The 23,784-nt window shown below is 33.6% G+C and overlaps 1 protein-coding gene across 2 annotated transcripts in view; it reads right to left on the bottom strand.

Moving 5' to 3' along the window:
* Positions 1-23,784, bottom strand: part of LOC113511546 (protein spaetzle 5) — a 68,184-nt gene that overhangs the window by 5,562 nt on the left and 38,838 nt on the right. For both annotated transcript variants that reach the window (XM_031913513.2, XM_026895173.3), the window contains exons 3-4: positions 1,868-2,013; positions 362-576 (exon numbers count right to left, since the gene is read on the bottom strand). In XM_031913513.2, the coding sequence (XP_031769373.2) occupies positions 362-576; positions 1,868-2,013 (361 nt within the window). The remainder of the gene's footprint in view (positions 1-361; positions 577-1,867; positions 2,014-23,784) is intronic.

Here is a 23,784-nt window from a genome sequence, read left to right as displayed (position 1 = left end):
CGTAACACCATAGTCCTCAGCAATGGTAACACAACTAGAATGCACAGAGAAATAACAACTGAGTCCTCAGGAATGGCAAAGCATGGGGGGTATCATGGGCGAAACAGTACACGCTGTTATGTCCATGGTACTGCTCATGTCTATAGGCGACGGTTACCACTTTCCATCAGGTGGTTCTTTTAGCTTGTTTGTCATTCTAAGTTGTATAAAAAACGAGCATTTTAGTTTATTCTGTGAAGTGGATAGTGCTTTTCATTACTATAGGTGGCCGTTACCACTTTTTATCGAAAATTTTCTCATTGAGAACTTTGACTAATGCTTATTTAAACCTTTTTTCTGTAGACAAGTTTATTAAACTAACCATGGTTAAATCTGGTGTGATACTTCGTATTAAAATTCTTCTGGTATATCCCATCGTTGACCAACGAGATCTGGTCCACGTGTGGGAGCGAATTGGGCCCATAACCGTATGGGTAGTCAACTTTTTTATTAGAGTTGAAGTCATCGCGACTCTCGTCTGATAGAAGAGTCCGGATGTCATACTGTCCAGCTTCTATTAATTGCCGGATCACGTGTCTGAAAATAAATTGTATAATATGTTATTTGTATGATCCGTTAACTGTCCACTGCTGAACATAGCCTCCCCCATAAGGGGAGATTTGCCAGTTGCCACGCTTGGCAAGCGGGCTGGCAATTGCAGTTAGACTTTGATGATGTTTTAAGAGAAACGCTGCTGCCTATCTCTTTACCATTAAATTCCTATAGTCGCCTGTTAGGACACTCACGGAGAAGGAAGGGGTGGCCTAATCTATGTTGGGACCACACAGCAATATGTTAGTTATAACTACATTTGTGTAAGTACTTTATAATTATATGAGAATAAATAAGTGTATTAATATATAATGGGTGATAATGGAATGGTAAACCCACCTACACTACTGGGATACTTTGGCGGGGCACCAGTGGAGGATGATAGATAAGGATAGAAGAAGTTAGCTAGCCTATCCTGACAAATTTCACAAGAGTTAACCGATACAGTTTACAGGGGGAACTATATGAGGGTCGACTTGATAGATCCCCATTATTAACCATCCCATCCCCCAGTATAAATATATTTTATTAAATTTATTATTAATAGTATGTATCATAGCATGTTGCAATTTGAGGGATGGTATATGTCAGTGAAATTGCAGTGTACGGTGGCATAACATCATCATCATCATCACATCAGCCGTTAACTGTCTATTGTTGGACATGGGTCTCCTCCCATAGACTGTCTTGAAGAATGGTTTCAAGTTATCGACATTTATGCATTGCAATACATTTAAGTTCGTCGTTCCATGTAGTGGGGGTTGTCCTAAACTGCGTTTGCCTATACGATGTTGCCATTCAAGATCCTTTCTTCTACATCGGTTGTTTTTTTTTTATACCACTGAGGTGGCAAACAAGCATACGGCCCACCTGACGGTAAGTGGTTACCGTAGCCTATGAACGCCTGCAATACCAGAGGTATTCCGCGTGCTTTGCCGACCCTGAAGAAACCTCTTTTGAAGAACCTTCGAGCTATGTGATCAGCTTGTTGCCATCTCAGCTTATATATCTTATGGGCTATGTCGGTTTTTTGTATTTTTCGGTACCACATCGCACAAGTGTGGTATAGAAGTATAGAAGCCAATAGAAGCAAGTGGAAGGAAAGTCAATGGCACTCCATTGGCATCATAGTGTATTCTGTAATGTCCAAGTTACTGTTCATGTCTATAGGCGACAGTCACCGCTTTCCATGAGGTGGGCCGTCAGCTCGTTTCCTATTCTCGAATGTAATATAAGCTTCTTGTTTTTTTAGCGTTCTAATTTTGAGATAACTCACTCAGGGTACGGATCAGGATATAAGCAGTAGGTGAGGCCGGGCTGCGCGCACGCAGGCGCCCGGCCCGGTGGCGCAGGTTCAAACCCACAGTTTTGTCCGTAAGGGCAGCTGTATCCATCACCGCCACGTGTAGTAGTCCATATTAACTGAAATAAAAAAAATGATAAAATAATATAATACTATTTTTCTATGAGTATAACGCTTGATAGGAATCAATTAAGACATAATAAGAGAGAGGACATAGTAATAAGTAGAGTGAATTCCATTCGATGGATCGAACCTGCATTTAAATATCAGAGGAGTTAAAAGAAGTAGTAAAGAAGTGAAGTTATTAGCGATTCCGAATATGAGGTGTCAGAAGGCCGAAGAATTCATCATCTAGTGAAAATTATGAAAATTTGGAAATTTAACATGGCGGCCGAGCTAGGGGCGATTAAATTTTTGAACAAATTATCGGGATATTTTCAAATTTAATTAAGGGATACATGGCAATCCAGTAAACTCGAGCGCTAAGTATTGCCAGCATTAAAAAATCTTCCGATTTTTTTTGGAAGTTTGAAGAGATTCTCCAAAAGGTGAGAAAAAGATTTTTTTTCACATTTCAAATGAAATCAAGGACTAATGTGATTATATTTGAAGCTACCCCCTTTGGGTATATTTTTTTGACTGACTTGAAGATTTTAAAAGTAGGCTATAACAATTATAGAAATTGAATTTTATTTATTTATTTAACTTTTTATTACCCCAAAAAAATTACATATAAACAATTTAACTGAAATACAGTAGCATGGGGTACAGATCAAAATATACATATAAAGGTACAAAAAGCGGTCTATTATTAATTTATTATTAATTTTCCACATATTTCTATAATATAGAAAAGGAGATACGTAAGTTGTAAAAAGATTACAATAATTTTATAAATTTTGGTTAAGAGGAATTTGTTGTTAACCGTCGAGGTAATTGACATAATTATAATCTCTTTAAGACTAGTGTTACTGTATGTGCCTATTTTTATCTTTTAAGCCTACACTGTGTAAGGAAACAAACATACTGCCAATTTTCATTATTTTATCAACTACATAATTGTCTTATTGTTATTATTATACTGTCCATTCTTGTGCCATAGATAAATGTCACATAAAATTGGATTTAAAAAAAAAGTATCTAATTTATATATTATAATTACACCAATATAAAAATTCTATCTAAAAAATTTCTAATTAGCACACTGTTTTGCGTTTTTCCGAGACATTATTACAATTTTTCTCTTCATAAGAACGTTCCTCGGGCTTCAACAATTGTTAGTAAAAAAATTCTTAATTGGTTCTTAAGTTATGCATATATTTAGTATCATATTTATTTTTATTTATAAACATTGGATTGAAACGTCGGTATATAATTTCGTTTCGCATTTGCTGATTTGCATTTCGTAATAGGTACCTCTGCTACGTGGTTTCTCTATAAGTTTATTGCAGGACAAAATGTTCTATACATTTGGACGTTTGAGGTTGCTTCATCTAATGAATGGAAGGATTTATCACCAGCCATTCATAGCTAATGTTACATAATATGGTGTCGGTGGCTCAACTTATAATACCAAGTCATAAAACATTAATATTATCTTAGACATACAGCTAATCTGGTAGAATTACTAGAAGGAGACTTTGTACAAAAGTCGATTGCTTGGGTACCTCTGTCCCATTCGTGTTTCTACCGTGAAGCAGTTGTGTTTGCATGGCAGTGTTTCGGTTTGAAGGGTGGGATATGGCGTGAATTTACTGGGTACAGAGGAATAACATCCAAGTCCTCAGGAATGGTAACGTCCATAGTACTAACAATCCTTTCCTATTGTGAGTATATTTGATATTTGCTCAAGGCCCAAATTTATGACTAGTACTTAATAAATTATTCTGAATATTAAATGTAACAGATGGTATGAAACGTCGCGAACACAGCTCGCAGTGAGAATTTGAGCTGTTTAATCAATCATACTTGTTGTTAATGACTCTATTCAGATTGTGTTACAACATACATACATACACACAGGTTGTTATGCAAATAGTGATTATAATTTCTCTTTCACATCCTCTGCATAATCCTCTATGATGTTATCTATCCTGAGATTATGTAGATGGAGCAGCGAGTGTTAAAAAACGGGAGAGGGAAACATTATCAGAGGGAGACTTTGTACAAAAGTCGTTTGCTTGAGCACCTCTATCCTTTGCAGTTGTGTTTGCATGGCTGTGTTTCAGTTTGAAAGGTGAGATATGGCAGTGAATTTACAGGGTACAGAAGAATAGCACCTGAGTCAAGACTGGCAACACATGGGGGATATCATGGGCGAAACAGTATATTCTGTTATGTCCATGGTACTGCTCTTGTCTAAGTTACCACTTTCCATCAGGTGGGCCGTCAGCTTGTTTGCCATTCTAAGTTGTATAAAAAAAAAACAATCTGTCGTGTTCTTTGAGACAAAAAAATAATTTTCCAAATCAGTTTATAACTGACGAAGTTGAGGCGACAAACATAAAAAAGACACAACCGTAATTAGCACCTCCTTCTTTTGGAGTCGGTTAAAAATGAAACTAAGATAAAGACGTCAGCATAGAAATAAAAAGTACTATTTTATCCAATGACATCAGTAAACTCTTTTAGAATTTTTCACTTTTGCTTTTATTGTTACGTAAATGGATAATCGTGTAGCGTTCATGTCATAGTTTAGATGAATCAAACCGCCTCACTTGTAAGCGAAACACGTAATGGAAAGTGGCGGCCGCTAATCTAACTCGCTCGTGGAATCGAACGGGTACTCAGTATACAGTGGGAAAATTTGTTCTTTTACTGTTACGTAATGAAAGGAAGTTTAGAATATATTATAGGAGGAATTATATCGAAAAGTCTTAGATCGGTTCCTTCTAAAAATATGATGTCTATGTAAAATTATATTGTTTTCATTCTATGACGTCCATTTTATAAAAATATAAGAAAATATTAACATATGAAACAGATGTACCCAGTCAATTCACGCCATATCCAACCCTTCAAACCGATATACAGCCATGCAAACACAACTGCTTCACGGTTGAAACACGAATGGGACAGAGGCACCTAAGCAATCGACTTTTGTACAAAGTCTCCCTCTGGTCCCACAGAAATTTTATCAAAATCGGTTGAGTAGTTTAGATTTGAAAACAAAATAACTGGTTTTGTCTCAATTGAACTCAGTTTTTTTTTTTGTGTAATACAATTTTAAATTACATGATTTTCAATCTATGGTAAATCTTGTAGTAGTATGATTCGTTTGGATGTTTGAAGTACTAGTATATAATATTATATTCTCTGTGTTTGTAGATATGTGAGATGGTTAACTGTATTAGAGAGATACATATGGCAAGTAGAGATACATGACTTTGGAATACATGGAATTTTTATAGATTTATTTATTTATTTATTCCTTAGTACAAATATGTGTACATGGCGGACTTAATGCTAAAAGCATTCTCTCCCAGTCAACTATAGGGAAGTGTCAGAATACTCGAATGCGAATAATTAATTTTTATTTTTATATTTTATGCACGAAAAGTTATTAATTCACTCTTGCGCCACCTGCCCATTTCTATCTGTTCTCCTTTAACCAAAGGTTGTCTGTAAGAGATTACCCTAGCGATAAAATCGCGTTTTGTACCTTTATGTGTATATTTTAATCTGTATTTATGTTACTGTATTTCACTTGAATTATTCACTTGTCATTGTATATTTTTATTTATGGTGCAATAAAGAGTTAAATAAATAAATAAATCTTTATTTGTATAATTTTATTTTTTATTTTACTATAACAGGGAAACATACAATACCTAAAACATATAAATAGTAAACACAATCATAACATAAATCAGTGAAGTTTCCACAATAAACCAAACAAAATAAACGAGAACAGATGACTAACATAAAAAAGGAATATACAAAAAAAAATACAAAAAAAGGAAAAGAATTATTCAATAAGTATTAACAATTTAAACAAATTTTTTTCCTGTCCTTCTCAAACGAAGTTTGCCCGAAGTTCTTCTCTACCATGGTATAAAATAGACTATTCTATAGAGAATGAAACAAAAGTCTAAAAAAAGCATATTTATCGCAAACGTCAAACACACGAAACTGTGTCAACATCATCGTACTCATATTAATTGCCCATTGCTGAACATAAGCCTGCCTCTTGGGCGGTTTTTTTTTGATGGGTGAAAATGGTATGGTAACTCCGCCTGCGCTAACGGGTTACGCTGGCGGAGCACCAGTGAAGGGTGATAGATGAGAATGAAAACAGACCAGTTAGTCCATCATGATGAATTCATCAGGGATTAACCATGATAGTTTCCAGGGAGAACCGCGAGGAGGTCGACCTGGTTGGGTATATTGCTAGCAATGGGATTCTCAGTCTCCATTACTAACAATCCCTTTCCCCCACCTCTTGGGCGGTTTTGCCAGTAGGCGCCACGCTTGGCAGGCGGATTGGCAACCGCAATCAGGCTTTAGAGATATTTTAAGTGGGACGCTGCTGCTCATCTCTCGCCCTTACTTAGTCACCTCTTACGACACCCACGGGAAAAGAAGGGGTGGTCTATTCTATGCTGGGACCACATGGCTGTACAAAACTCTGTATAATTGTTTAATCTTGTATTTGGGATTAAAAAGGACATTTGTTGTAGACTATGAGTTACCTGCATAATTTTTTTTTGTAAAACAAATATTAAGTTATATTTTAATAGGTGAAAATTGAATGGTAACCCCATCTGCGCTATCGGTATACGATATAGGTGGGGTACTAGAGAGAGAGAGAGAGATGATACGTGAGTATGAATGTAGGTTAGTTGGCTTATCATGACGAATTTAACAAGAATTAACCATGACAATTTCCAGGGAAAACCGCGTGGAAGTTAGCCTAATAGGATATATTACTAGCAATGGGGCTGTTAGACCCCTTTACTAACAAACCCTTTCCTCCCTATAAATATTGAGTTAGAAGATAACATGTTAATTATGTAAAAAATGTTATAACTTTAAAATTTATTTTCGACGGTACGGCACATTGTGTTAAGGCGGGAACTCGTCCTTAACTATGTTTAACTTTTTTTTACTTCATTTTTAATAAGGCACAGATAAGGTCGCTATTAATCTATGTCAGATCAATGTGGTGCAAGGCCAGAGCAATAGCTGATGAGGTGTCGACAAACTACAATTGACACCTTGGCAATTGGCACAGGCCTGTTAGTTTGATATGCATGTGATTATGCCACAATGGACACTAATACTCGACATTAGACGATTTCGTGTCAAGATCTTCATTTAGAAGGTTATATGGGTTGTATAGTCGGCGACAAAATTTGTTGAATATATCCGAACTTTCAAATCTCTTGTACACTGTTGTACATTTAGCTAATTGGGATCTTTTAAGTTATTTATTAAGCGATTTATTATTATGCGTGTATTTATGCAATAGTTTTGTTACGTGTGATTTACAGTACAAAATCCATCAGAGGGAGATTTTGTACAAAAGTAGTTTGCTTGGAGACCTCTGTCCCATTCGTGTTACTACCGTGAAGCAGTTGTGTTTGCATGGCTATATTTCGGTTTTAAGGGTTGAATATAGCAGTGAATTTATAGGGTACTGAGGTATAATGTATAGAGGAATAACATCCAAGTTCTCAGAAATGGCAACGCATGGGGGTTATCTTGGGCGAAACAGTATACTCTGTTATGTCCATGGTACTTACTGCTTATGTCAAAAAAATACATTATATAGTGTAATGTGTTTATCAATTTTACTGTGTAAATCTACTGTAATGTAACTAACTACATCTGTAATCACTACATCAACGAGAAAGTCAACTAATAGTGATGGGTAAAAAATGTTTAATACCAACATTTCCACATTGCATCACATATCTATCGTAATGACAACGTAACCAACTTGCCGACTACGTACATACTTCCGATTTTTTCTTCAGATAATCATCTTGTTCCTTTCTTTGTAAATTGTGACTACTGTTATTGGATAATATCAAGAAGTGGGGGGAAAGGTATTGTTAGTAATTAAAACATCACCAAAAAGCCAATTGCCGTTGCTAGCTCGTCTGCCAAGCGGGGTACCTACTGGCAAAACCCTTTAATAGGAAAAGGCCTATGTTTATCAGAGGACGATTAATAGTTTTTTATATGGGTGAAGATAGAATGGTAACCCCACCTGCGCTATCGGCACCAGTGAGAGATGATAGGTGAGGATGAAAGCAGATCAGTCAGCCCATTATGACGAATTCAGCGAGAACTAATCACAATTGTTTCCAGGAGGAACCGCGTGGAGGTCGACTTAATAGGGTACATTGCTAACTATGGGGTTATTACACCCCATTACTAACAATCCCTTTCCCCCCAATGGTTGATATAATGATGATGGTCATCCCGTCTAATAAATCGAAATAGCCATACAAGCGCAACTACTTCATGGTTGAAATAGAAACGGGACAGAGGTATCCATGCACTTTTATACAAAATCTCCGTCTGCTTATTATGTTTATTTATTTATTTATTTTTTAATGCACAATAAAATTTGTACAAATGGTGAGCTTAATAATAATGCAGCATTCTCTACCAGGTAACTCTTAGGAAAAAACGAAAATCGTTTTAGGTGGCGAACATATTATACAGAAAATTACGTTTACCTATTAACATAAATTGACATAATAATAATAAATATGGAATATATACAAAATACATATATATCGTATAGGGAGATCAAAGATATGGCTGATATAAAATGTATGAGTTATTCGTACATGCACCGACAAGAGGAAACTCTTAAATGAAAATATATACGTATGTATATATATATATATATATATATATATATATATATATATATATATATATATATATATATATATATATAGCAAAATGAAAATATTTTATAATTATGTAATGATGCCACCTCATTCTTCATTACGCAGAAAGAGTGAGAGAACATTGCAAAATATGTAATTGTTTAGAGACGCGAAACACTCATATTATGTGGTTCAAGGGTACCGCGCAACTATTCTTTTGTTATTATATAACAGTAAGTCTGCCTGCCCGCTCTAGTTTTGTTTAATCAATGGACTTAATAATGATCTCGTCTAGTTCCTGTAGATCCAGTTTTCACGAAAACAAGTACATTATTATGTCAATAAAAAGTTTACACTGAGTAAACACACTGTCTATGGTCTAAACAAACTTTGGTTAAACAAAAATATGGATTTTGTATACTTAACTAAAATTAAGAAGATAAGGGATTGTTAGTAATGCATAGCAATATACCCCATCAGGTTGATTTCTACGCGGTCCTTCCTGGAAACCATCTTGGTTAATTCTTGTGAAATTTGTCAACTGTTAAAGTTTTCATTCTCATATATCATTCCTCACTGGTGCTCCGCCAGCGTGTAACGATAGCGCAGGCGAAATTACAATTCTGTTGTAACCCATTAAAAAAATAATTAATGTTAAGGTACTGCGCTTGTTTTCTTTTTTTTTTATACTACTTAGAATGGCAAACAAGCTGACGGCCCACCTGATGTAAAGTGGTAACCGTCACCTATAGACATGAGCAGTACCATGGACATAACAGAGTATACTATATCGGCGATACCCCCTCCTGAGGACTCAGGTGTTATTCCTCTGTACCCAGTAAATTCACGCCATATCCCACCCTTCAAACCGAAACACAGCCATGTAAACACAACTGGTTCACGGTTGAAACACGAATGGGACAGAGGTACCCAAGCAATCGACTTTTGTACAAAGTCTCCCTTTGGAAAAATAATTTCTCTTATAAATAACATTTAATTTTAATGCAAAATCTATATTTATAATTTTTGTACTTGTAAAGTGGTCTTAAGTAATAAAAGTATTCAATATTCATTTGAACCGGTACTTAATTATTAGAACTAATGTTATATATTTTAAATAATGACTCATCACATTAAAATAATATAATTAACACGATGCTATAAAGAAAAAAAACTAAAAAGCTGACTTTAATGAAGTGTATCAATTAGTAATTATTATATGTCATATATATTTGTGTAAAAAAAATATTGCATACATAAGTATATTGTATATTGTAATACTAAATTAACTAATTAAAAATCCACTTATGTATAAAATTGAAAACGTTCAAAATTGGTTAATAAATTAGAATAAATAAATTATAAAAAATCTAATAAATTAAGCCCTTAATGAAAATAACAATTTAATCGGTCATAAATTTTTGTATATGTTACGTTATTATTGTATGTATTTATTATTAAACGCTACTTTAGTCATTATATTTTAGTTAAATATGTTTGTTTCTAGGATATAGAGTTTAGGCTTTAACCGACTTCAAAAAAAAGTAGATTCTCAATTCGGTTGTATATTATTTTTGTCCATATACCAATCCATAGATATCCATAATAGAGAATAGAAGAGGCGAAATGCTGAGCCACCTTATACGACATGACGATTTTTTTAAGAGCATAGTAGAAGGAAAGATAGAGGGCAAAAGAGGAAGAGGAAGACCGAGGAATAACTACATGGGGCAGATAAAGGAAACACTAGGTGTCATGCCGTATAGGGAGATAAAGGATATGGCCTGGGATAGAGCTGGCTGGAGAAAAATGCATGAATTAGTTGCACCGACAAGAGGAAACTCTTAAATGAAAAGAAAAAAAAGACCAATCCATAGGTCGCTGGTTCATATCCGGCTCAAAGAACCACAAACGCGTGTTAGAATCAAAATGCGCTGAAATTGCTTTAATTAATTTATTTATTCTGCAAGAATGAGAAATTCATAGTGGCCCGTATGAAAGTTGGTGGAGGAAGTGCGCGGAAACACATCGCCGTGTTGCAATGCTATATTAATCAGTGTTTCCATATACAAAATTTACATTCTTAGTTTATGGTTTTAGAATAAAAAATATTTTATATTAAGATATAATATTGGATTCTAACAGTTACCTCATAACATAACATAAAAGTTGTAAATTCTTTTTTTATAGTGAAAGGACATGATTATAGGATTAGTCCCATTGTAATTTTATCAAAATCGATTCAACAGTTTAGTTTTTAAATCAGAATAACTGGTTTTAATACAACTGAAGTCGGTTTTTATTTGTGGAACACAATTTAATAATTAATAGTATTTTATCCCCCTTCTTTCGAAATTTTCGAGATAAATTCTTAATTAGAAAAAGAAAGTTACAATGGACAGGCAGTTACATAGTTTATCATCAGACAAACTGAATGCTTATTTGCCACCTTTGTGGTATAAAAAAAAGTAATATAATAAAAAGAAGACATATAAAACAAAACAGGCTTTTTATAGAGTTTATGTTCTTATTAATAGCAGAGTATGACTATTAAACGTTTGCGTAAAAAAATTATTATGTCACTATTTGTCACCTAGTGTTTATTCCACATTCAAACGGGTTGCAACTTCTTCAGAATTTCCTTAAATGGTTAATATTCTTGCCAAACTAGTTGCGATTCTATTATGTTACAAGTATAGAAAGTAGCCGAAAATGTGCAATAAACACAGATCTAAGTGAAATCTGGAGATAACATCGTGGCATAATCGGCATGCCAAGTGTATCCTGGGTACGTGTTGCGCATGCGCCAACTGGTTATACATTCGGCCACGCTGCGGTTTGAAATTTTTTAACACACTACTTATGTTTTTTTTTTCAATGGATGAAAATGGTATGGTAACCCCGCCTCCGCTAACGGGATACGCTGACGGAGCACCAGTGAAGGGTGATAGATGAGAATGAAAACAGGCCAGTTAGCCCATCATGATGAATTCATCAGGAATTAACCATGATAGTTTTCAGGGAGAACCGCGAGGAGGTCAACCTTGTTGGGTATATTGCTAGCAATGGGATTCTCAGTCTCTATTACTAACAATCCCTTTCCCCCCACACTCCTTATGTTTACTGCTGCGTTTTAAGGATGAATTATGTTATCGTTGGCTAAATCATCTTATAGTCCCCCGTATCCCGTCCCGTCCAGCGTATCCCGTTAGCGCAGGCGGGGTTACAATACCATTTTCACCCATCAAAAAAAAGGCTAACTGTTGTTGCTGATCTACCCGCCAAGTATGGCAACTACTGGCAAACCACCTCAATAGGAGGCCTATGTTTAGCAGAGGACAGTTAATGGCTGATATAATGATGATGATGGCGAAGGTGAAGACGTAAAAATAACAATTAGGAAAAACAAATAAAAATTATTATTAGTTTAATACAAAGATGTTTTTGCATCGACATAATAACTAATCATTCGATAGTGTGTGTGGGTAGGTATCGAACATGTCAGGGTTGCTACTTGAATTACACTTCAAGTAAAATAACAAAAAAAAATACATTACTTTTGAAATAGGAAACACAAAATTGCAATTACGAGAATAATCACGAATCGCCGTGTGGTCCCGGCATAGAATGAGCCACCCCTTTCTTTCCCATTGGTGTCGTAAGAGGCGATTACGGGGACTTAATGGTCGAAAGATTCTTTAAACATCACCAAAGCCTAACTGCGGTTGCGAACCTGCCTGCCAAGCGTGGCAACTACTGGCAAAACCTCTCAATAAGGGCTATATTCAGCAGTGAACAGTTAACGGCTAATATGACACAATAAAGACAGCAGGAAAAAACTGGACAAGTATTGCTATAGATAAGGAGAAGTGGAAAAAGATGGGGGAGGCTTTTACCCTTGGGGACCACTGAAGTGGATAAAATAAGCTATAATAATAATAATAATAAATGATGATGATGATTAATGACAAATGTTAAAATTTGAGTTTTTTTTTATGCCACGAAGGTGGCAGGTAGAGTAGCGGTGGTGAGAGCTCAGTCAAAGAAGACTCTTGACTAGAAACCGAAGGTTATTATATTATTTACTCGAAATCCAATCTTAAAGCAATAAGCAATCTCAATAGTTCAGATTATTCAAATTCTTGTTTGATTTTAATTAAAATGATAATATAATATAAAAAATTATAATATAAATGAAGTATTTCGAGTTCCAAAAAAAAAAAAACGCTATATACACTGAATATATATACTGAACAAACATTTCACTTAAATAATATCATTCATTAGATAAGATACACTGTCTTTTTAAGAAAAAAAAATGTATATAAATTATATTAGTGCCAATAATTTGAATTATTATTATTCGAAAAGCTAACTTAGACTTATGTTAATTATATAAGATATAAACTAATAAATAGCGTATAAAAAATAAATAATGGACATATGTCGACTAAACAGGCGAGGTGCTGAAGAAGGGCCAAATTAAAAGTACCCGTAACCGGCGAGCGTGTATGAAAAGATCGATGAATGTGGAGGAAGCGAAAGAGGTTTGTTTGAATCGAAGCATTTGGCGTTCCATTGTTTCTGCCTACCCGAGGGATACTTTGTACAAAAGTCGATTGCTTGGGTACCTCTGTCCCATTCGTGTTTCAACCATGAAGCAGTTGTGTTTGCATGGCTGTGTTTCGGTTTGAAGTGTGGGATATGGCGTGAATTTACAGGGTAGGTACAGAGGAATAACATCTGAGTCCTCAGGAATGGCAACGCATGGGGAGTATCATGGACGAAAAAATATACTCTATTATGTATACCACTAATAATATACCACTTTCCATCAGGTGGGCCGTCAGCTTGTTTGCCATTCTAAGTTGTATAAAAAAATACCCTAATTGGAGACCGGCGTGACGGATATGTATGTATGTATGTAGAAAAATAAATAAAGCATAATTAAGCGATGAGACATTAATGGTTTGCATCGATATAAAATAAATCGATCTAGAGTTCGTGTGGGCATGTATCGATTGTGTCAGGGTTGCTACTTGAATTGCAAACAAGCAAGCAAAAAAATGGCAAACAAGCTGACGGCCCACCTGATGGAAAGTGGTAACCGTTGCCTATAGACATGAGCAGTACCATGGACATAACAGAGTATACTGTTTCGCCCATGATACCCCCCATGCGTTGCCATTCCTGAGGACTCAGGTATTATTCCTCTGTACCCAGTAATTTCACGCCTTATCCCACCCTTCAAACCGAAACACAGCCATGCAAACACAACTGCTTCACGGTTGAAACACGAATGGGACAGAGGTACCCAAGCAATCGACTTTGTACAAAGTCTCCCTCTAGAAAATAAAATAACAAAATAATTAGATGAGCTATTTTTGATGCATGATGTACCTACTTGCTATTAGACATTATGTAGTTTTTTATACATAATTTGTCATAATTATGTCAAGTTCGTACAAGTCACGAAATCTAATAGAGAAAATAATCTAGCGTCTAGCAAAAGTATCATAATTGGTTACCTCGATATAAAAAATATATATATATATATATATATATATATATATATATATATATATATATATATATATATATATATATATATATATATATATATATATAGTATTTTTACTGACTGGCATAACGTGTAGTCTACGTATATTAATGCTTTTAATGAATTGATTAAGATTTATCTAAATTATATGAGTGTTGTAGGCTAGGTAATGATATTGTAAATTAATACAAATTTTCCCATGTAAAGCAAAATATCGATCTTTTAAATTTAATGAATGAAAATTAAAGGTCAAATTATTGGTTTTATTAAAATCAATCGTTTGAATGTCGATTTTCGATCTCGATTTTTACAGTGCATGTTAAAAATAGTAAATCTACCTAGTGAAGATAATAAAAAAAAACACAGAAAATAAAGTATTATATGGAAAGGAATATATCAATCAGTTGATTTTTTCTATTCACCAATCTTAAATAAATATCGATCCAAAAAAAATTAAGATCGAATTGAAAACGTCATTCGTTTGGGTTATCGTATTAAGCTTGAATATCTTGATATAACTAGGTATATATGTTCACCATAAATTGTCAAACTTACAAATCTTTGTTAGCCTGGTTTTCTTAGCACCTATTTGGTTTTAATTCGATTTAGTTTTTTGTTTGTATTTGTTACCTCGTAACTGCGTCTTTTATAAACCAATTTGGAATAGTTTAATTTTTAATTCAGAATAACTGGTTTTGACACAATAGAAGTCGATGTTTTTTTTTGTTTTTTTTTTCTGTGAAACAAATTCTTACATTATGATGAGTGTCACGTCCATTTGTTTTTATTCTGTGAACGTAATTATTTGGGTGGACTCAAAATATTTCCTGATCAATATGTTACAATACGTATGACAAGAAACACGACCTCGTCTGTCAATCGTCACCTCCACTCAATACTTGCTTACTACAAGTACATACTTGTTGGCATGCCGAGTTGTTTTTGGATTAATTGGACCGAATGTATCAGAGACAATAAAAAACATACGATGAAGTTTTTTGTCGACAGTTCATTGAATCGTGAGTGTCGACATTTATTAAATTATTGAGCTCAGAATGTAGGTAATATAAGAAAGTACATAACTCTTCTGAGTTATACACAATTAGTACATAAAACTGTGTGTAATTCAGGATATTCTTTATGTAACTTTAATATGTTTTTTACTATATTTTTTTATATACAACATAGAATGGCAAACAAGCTGACGGCCCACCTGATGGAAAGTGGTAATCGTCACCTATTAACATGAGTAGTATCATGGACATCGATTGTTTCGTCCATGATACCCCCCATGCGTTGCCATTCCTGAGGACTCAGGTGTTATACCTCTGTACCCTGTAAATTCACGCCATATCCCACCCTTCAAACCGAAACACAACCATGCAAACACAACTACTTTACAGTTGAAACACGAATGGGACAGAGGTACCCAAGTAAACGACTTTACTACTACGCAACGGATTTTGATGCAGTTTTTTTTATTTTGAAACACTGATATGTTTAGAGGTTTCTAATGTAATGTGTTGTAATGTGCACCCGTGTGAAGCCGGGGCGGGTCGCTAGTTATTAATAATATAGTGTGCCCAAATATTTATTTATTTATTTTACACTTTATTGCACCAAGTAAAAAAAAAAATAACAAATACAGAAAATAATAATGCTAAGCAATCTCTTCCAGACAACTTTTGGGTAGAGGACATATAGAGAGGACATGTAGAGGAGAATAGTGCGCGGGTGTTTCCCTGGAGCCTTGAAGTCCGGCAGACTGTGCTTCTGTCAGGTTGGTTTATCATATCTCTTTCTTAAGACGGGATATATAAATAACAATAATAACGTTTTTTTAATTAAGTAAACTTAATTTTTCATACTACAAAGTTAGCAAACAAGCATACATAGACGGGCTGTTTTATGATAAACGATCACTGTAGCCTATGGACGCCAGCAACACTAGGGGCGTCACGTGCGTGTTGCCGATCCTAAGAAAAAAATATAAAATACCCTATTTGAAGAACCCCATAGTGTAGTCTCTAGGGAAAACCTCGGCAAGCAGCTCATTTCATAGCCTGAACTAAAACTCCTTTGAAACCGCACTGTACTTGACCTTTCAATTGGGTTCAAGCATGTGAGAATAAATTCCTTGTCGACGGCGAGCAGTGCGTTGATAAAAGGTAATTATAAGCATTTTTTAATTTAAAATACAAATAGTCTTTGGTATGGAAAAGTAAATAAGTTACTTTTTATTCCAGTCACGCGGATGAAGTCATGTATAACCACGGGTTAGTCATAAAAATAACTTGCCTAAATACTTGAAACATTACTTTCGCTCGCAATAGTCCAACCTCGATCCGAATGCATGTCATTAAGTGACAATAGAGCGCCTGTGTCATTAATTGTTTGTACGGCCCACGGACGAGCATGACATTCCTCGTTTACACTTACCCGACATCGTAAAAGAGGAATCGTGTTTCGGCTGTGGCCTTGCGTAACATCCTTTACAATGCATGCATTTTTGGTAACCTTTCGTCACCTTTTTAGGCATTGCCGTGTACCTACTCAAACGGACAAATTGTTTGGATGGTTATTGACTTTCCCTTTTTCAAACAATGCACTGTTATATTTACTAATATTTGTAATTTATCTGCTGGTTTAAATATGAGCTTTATTCATATTCAATACTAAAGATTATATTAAAATGGGATTAAATTAAGATGGGTCAGTAAAGCGCACGTGACACCCCTGGTATTGCAGGCGTCCATAGGCTACAGTGACCGTTTACCATCAGACAGGTTATATTCTTGTTTACTACCTTCATAATATAAAAAATAAATAAATAAAAAAAGAGCGTAACAATAATATTTTTGTTTATTATTAGAAATAAGTGTTATTAGTAAATGCAGTATCTTTTTTTTTTATATCACGAAGGTAGCAAACAAGCTGTATGTTATATGTATAAAAAAAGATTTTCAGTAATTTTGCAAAATCTAGAAGAAATTGGACATACTAATATTAATTTGTAACTATAATAATTTAATGACTGTTTGTACCAATATAAAATAGAATAAAAATATAATTTAAAAATAATTTAACAAACTAAATGTAAAAAAAAATACGTATACAAATAATTTGTCTGTAATTCTAGGTAAATTAGTCAACATTCATAAGTGATATAAACACAACAATGTGTTTAATAGAAAATACCATAAAACCAGACACGTTTAACAAAATTGCCTGCAAAAATCGAACAATAAAACAATGCTCTTGTAAAGATTGTTTGCAAAATGCTCTTAGTATATTTAATTTACACATACATATATAGGCACTAAAAGAAATAATGAATTAGTAAAAGAATAGTTAGGATTTCAATATCGTTCTTTGGATTACTATCAGGCTGGATGTATGTTTATTTATTAGATACGTAAACTGTCCAGTTACAGTTGGTTAATTCGATTAGCAATCAAACTTTTTGCTATTGTCTCAACATTGCCACGCCCAGTTGATTCAATTTGAATTGTGATAAAAAATAAACAAAGACGACATGTTGATCGATATCGGTTTATATCTGTGGTATAATTATGTCATACGCTGGCTGTTGTTTTATCCGGGTACAATTAGACGAGGTCAATGTCTCTTTACACTGTCATATAATACGTTCAATTTATTTTATACTTTACTAGTAAAATAAATAATCTGTGCTCACGATTTCTTTCAAGTGACTATATTATGTAGGTTAGGGGTAAAAGGAATTGTTAGTTACTATCAGTTCGACCTCCATGCGGTTCCTTCTGGAAACTATCGTGGTTAATTATTGTTGTATTCATCATGATGGGAAAACTGCTCTGTTGTCATCCTTATCTGTCATCCCTCATTGGTGGGGGGCACCACAGCGCATACCGATAGTGAATGCTGGGTTACCATTCCATTATCATTTGTTGTGTAGGTTATATAATATTAAATAGAGCTGATATATTATTTGTCTAGATCAGGGGTCGGCAACCAGCGGCCCGTGAGCCACATACGTCTCTGGATGTGAAGTTGTGGCTCTTTAGTTCCATACGCAAATATTAGATATTAAAAAAAAAATTAAAATCGTTCTGAATCTATTAACGAGAATTACTCATCAAACTTTATTTATACAAGTACTAGTAATAGTAGGCAAAAGGTTGCCGACTTCTGGTCTAGATAATTATCACGAAATTACAAGGACATCCTTCTTTAATATCGCCACAGAATTTCAATAAATATATATATGCATAAACTCATATTATTAAATATTGTTTTCATGAGTAAAAGTAAAAAGTTTAACAAAAACAACATTTTAAGAAATATATACAAAATAAAATTTATTTATATAAAGATTTATACAATAGAAAAAGAATTATTGAGATCTAAGACTAAGCCGTCAAACATATCAAAAGTGCTATCGTATTTTGCATAATTTCTTTATTAAACAATTATAATAAAAATACAATGAGTATATTATTTTATAATAAATACTTTAATGTTTAATTATTAAGTAATTATTATTATTTAATTATGTTTTATTGTTCATTTATTTTTTTGTTTATTTGATCATAGCATTACAACGCCAAATATATTATTTTCTGTTATTCTTGTCTTCGGTTGATTGGTAGATAACGCCATCTGGTGTTAAGTTCTTCTTTTACATTGTTTATGTGTATTAAAGTTCTATAAATTAATGAAGAATAAAATAGGTTTTCGATAGTACGGAACTTTGAAATGTTGGTCCAACCCAATTGATCATGTTTTTGGCTACTTACTAATTCATGATATCAAGTCATTGTCAACAATCATGACAGGTTCTATTGTGTTGTTCATATATACACACACATATATATAATGATCTGATTGTGTGTCTGTTTGATTGGAACGCCTTATTTTTAGAGCAATGACCACAAGGAAATCCGGCAGTTGCGCTGGTATTTATGATAATAATTGCCATGTCTATGAATTATAATATTATCATACCGACTCGACCGTGTGTTTTGCTATAGTTAATTATGTAATTTGAGATCGCGTACACGAGAAGACGTGATCATTTTGGCAATCGTTTCAACTTATCGTACTATTGTATTTTGAACATTTTCGTGTAAAAAAAAATGTAAAAAGAACTAAATATTTTGTCATGAAGATATTATTTAAAATCCTTACTAATATTATTAATGGAAAAATTTGTTTGTTTGTATGTTATTTTTAGCTTTTGCTGTAATTTATTATGTAATTTGAGATCGTATAAAAGAAAAGATGTGATCATTTCTGCAATAGTTTCAACTCATTGTCCTATTGTATTTTGAACGTTTTCGTGTAATTATGTGTAAAAAGAACTTAGTACTTTGTTATGAAGACATAATTTATAATCCTTATTATTTTATAAATGGGAAGATTTGTTTATTTAAGAATTATTTTTAGCTTTTGTTGTAATTTAAGTTCGTGTATACGAAAAGATATGATCATTTTGCCAATCGTTACAACTCATCATTCTCTTGTATTATGAACATTTTCATGTAATTTTTGTGTAAACAGGATTTAGTATTTTGTCATGAAGACATTGTTTGCAGTTCGTACTATAATATTCATAAGAGAGTATGTTTGTTTATTAGCTTTTGCTGCAGTTAATTACGTAATTAATATCAATCACTAAAAGAAATTATTTTAATTCCTTAGGTAAAATAGTACCTACGTCTGATAGTTTCAGATATTATAATATCCTTATACACAAAACCTCAATGTATAAAAGAACAGTCTTAAAATTCTATTTAAGTATTATATACCTATGTTACGTATTAATTTATACATAATATGTTTAATGACCGAGATAAAAAGCAACCTATGTCTTTCTTCGACCCATATACTCCGTATATACTAAATTTTATAGTGATTGATCAAGCTGTTAAGGCGTAGTACCTTATAGGTAATAAACAAACTCACTTTCACATTTATAAAATTAGTAAGAATTTTAAGACTTTTTCCTAAAAAAAAAAAAAACTATTATAGTATTGAAAAAATTTGTATGAAATCACAATGAGAGTACTTATACTCTTTTAATAAAAAAAGAACGATCAAATTAGATACATAAAAATACACTCAAAAATTCCGCTCATTTCGAAGTCGGTTCAGAAGCCGACAGTCCGAAATAGTTAATTAATTCCTAATTGATCACACGTCTCATTTGAATAAAACGTGTTAATCTCAGAGCTCTGATTACACAGAACTCGGTTTAAAAACCAGATTCATAAAATCCGAATTGTGATCTAATAATATCCAAATTACACACCTGCAGTCTTGTTTTGTATACAATGTTAATTTGTTATTATTATTATACACTTGGTTATTTTAATCAAACAGATGGCCTCTCGTAACAAACCTGATGGTTACTCATATTATCCTGTGAGTTCAAAGCAAGTAACAGGTCGTATATACTTATTAACATAATGTCTCAAAGTTTAATTAATTTTCTTTCAATATAAATATTTAAGATTGTAATTATTTATAACGCCTTTACTTACGTTTTGATTCGCGGATGCGCGACTAATTTCGAACTCAATGGGACCCCTTATTCATGAGCACAATTTACGGTTGTGTCGAGAGTAGCATTGAACAATCAATACGCTGTTGAATGCATTAGTGAATAAGGGCTTGTTTTGAGTGTAACTCACGATAGTTATTATTCAGCAATATTTAGGATGTTAACTGTGACAATATTTATAAAAATAATACAAAAAAAAACATTAAACACGTATAGGAATAAGCGACTAAGGGAGAGCGAGGGATGGGCAGCAGCGTCCTTCTTTAACAATCTCTAAAGCCTAAATGCGGTTGCCAATTCGCCTGCTAAGTTACTGGCAACCCCCCCCCCCCCTCAAGGGGGAGGCTTATGTTCAGCAGTGTAAAGTTAAAGGCTGATATGACCATGATGATAAAATAATAAATGTTTGTATGATAAAAGAATAAACGGATAGTGTTTTTTAATATTTCCTGCAAAAAAAAGTTGAACGGATTTAAATAAAATTTGGTACACGGGTAGGTTATATCCTTAACTTAGTACACAGAATACCTTATATACCGATTCATGCAGTGGAAGCAGTGGACACAGCTAGTATCTAATATGTACAGTCTGATATAACTTATAAAAAATATCTTAAATTATCATAAAGCCAATAAAATGCATTAAATAATAGATATTATATATATTTTTTTTATTTTTTTTATACAACATAGAATGGCAAACAAGGTGACGGCCCACCTGATGGAAAGTGATAACCGTCGCCTATAGACATGAGCAGTACTATGGACATAACAGAGTATACTGTTTCGCCCATGATACCTCCTATGCGTTGCCATTCCTGAGGACTCAGGTGTTATTCCTCTGTACCCAGTAAATTCACGCCATATCCCACCCTTCAAACCGAAACACAGCCATGCAAACACAACTGCTTCACGGTTGAAACACGAATGGTACAGAGGTACCCAAGCAATCGACTTTTGTACAAAGTCTCCCTCTGGTAAATAATAATAATAATACATGTCACATTGCACCTCCAGTTAGAATACCCAAGCATCATCATCATTCTGCTCTTAACCCAGTTATAATATTAAGTTTTTATCCGCCATTCCTATCAACTCGCATCTTTCACACAGTCCATCCATGTCTTTTTAGGCCTCCCTCTGCCCTTATAGCCATCCACATTCGTTCTTAATATCTTTTTTAACACATGCTCATCATCCCTGTGCATCAAGTGTCCATACTAGGAGAGACGCCGACTCCTTAACTTTTCTGTCACTGGCGTTACTTTTATACTTCCTCTGATTCCTTAGATTATGCTAGAATACCCACGCACGTTTCTTAAATTGTTTCGATCGGGAATCGAACCTGGGACCTCATTTACGCAACGTAACGTGTCAACCGCTGCACTAGCGAGGTCTTCAAAGTTTAATAACGTGTTGAAAGACTATTAGAGAGTTACTGCGGTGTAACATTATAAATCTGTTTGTTACGGAAATTTCTTATCAATCCATTTTAACTGGTTGAGTTTAAGTAATACATTTTAAATGGTTTTCGAATGTATATTATAAGTTTCATTTAAATAATCGACACGTAAATCAGACAATTTTTTTAAAACTATATGATGCTTTGATATCGGGATAATTCTTTTGGTTCTAAACTTACTATTATTATAAATGTGGTAGTAAGTTGGTTTGTTAACACACATACATGCCCCCCCCCATGTATGTGTGTTAACAAATAGTTATGAGTGATTCCTTTATAACTTCTATATATATTTTGTCTTGTAAATTTTGCACCTTTTTAATGCGCAAAAAGTAATTTTATTTATTAAATAATACATCAAGATACATTGTGTGTATAATATAGAACAATAATAAAAAAAACCCTGTATTATTAGGTTAGTGAACCTTATCCAATTACGCGAACATAGTTGCAAATAAAACCTAGTTTCTAATGATTAGAGTTAATGAACATTTCTTGACTCTTATCAATTATCAATAAGAGCCAAGAATTGTTTAAGATTTTTTTTTTTATAAATAATGTAATATATCTCGGGATTTTATCCACGTGAGTCAGTATATACTTGTAAAGTATTTTATGTGTTAAGTTAGTATATAATCCACCTGTATACTAGTATTGAATTCCTTTCAAATCTGTTCCGTAGTTTAAGCGTGAATAAGTAACAAACATCTGAACATTCAAACTTCTTTATAAACTTTCACATTTATAATACAATATTAGCAGGTTTTATTTGGTAAACAGCATTAAAGCAATAATGCGCCATAAACATATAAAATTCTATTTTTAGTTGAAAAGATCAACAGCCGTGGGTTTTGTTCGTGTATTCATTTTATTTGTATCTGCTTTCCTTAATTGGAGGTAGACTCGTAAAATAGATTGGAATGTTGGAATTACAGCATTTCGCCGAAATATTTGTGACACTGAATTCATTATGTAATATGTATAATAATAGATTTGGGTAGCGTTATTATACAGTTATGCGTGTGCAGTCTAGACATAGTAATATTATAATGTTAATAAAAAAATAATAAATTATAAATATCAAACGATTTCTCAGATTACAATCTATACGTATTAAAATTATAATATATTAATTTTAGTCATTAGGTACAATATATATATATATATATATATATATATATATATATATATATATATATATATATATATATATATATATATATATATATATATAATATAAAGGAGGTCCTGGGTTCGATTCCCAATCAAGACAATTTAAGATACACACTCCACTGAATTGGTTTTTTTTAATAGACGAAGATGGAATGATAACCACGCCTGCTCTGTCGGATTATGCTGACGGGGTTCTAATGAAAGGCGACAGGTGAGGATGAAGGCAGATTAGTTTGTCCATAGCGACCAATTGAACAAGAATTAACCATTATGGTTTCCAGGGGGAACCGCGTGGAGGTCAACC

This window comes from Galleria mellonella, unplaced genomic scaffold (genome assembly GCF_026898425.1).
Source record: "Galleria mellonella isolate WM207_F2 unplaced genomic scaffold, CSIRO_AGI_GalMel_v1 utg213, whole genome shotgun sequence".
NCBI lineage: Eukaryota > Metazoa > Arthropoda > Insecta > Lepidoptera > Pyralidae > Galleria > Galleria mellonella.
Note: the sequence above shows the minus strand (reverse complement) of the source record. Positions and strands in the feature narration are given on the sequence as shown.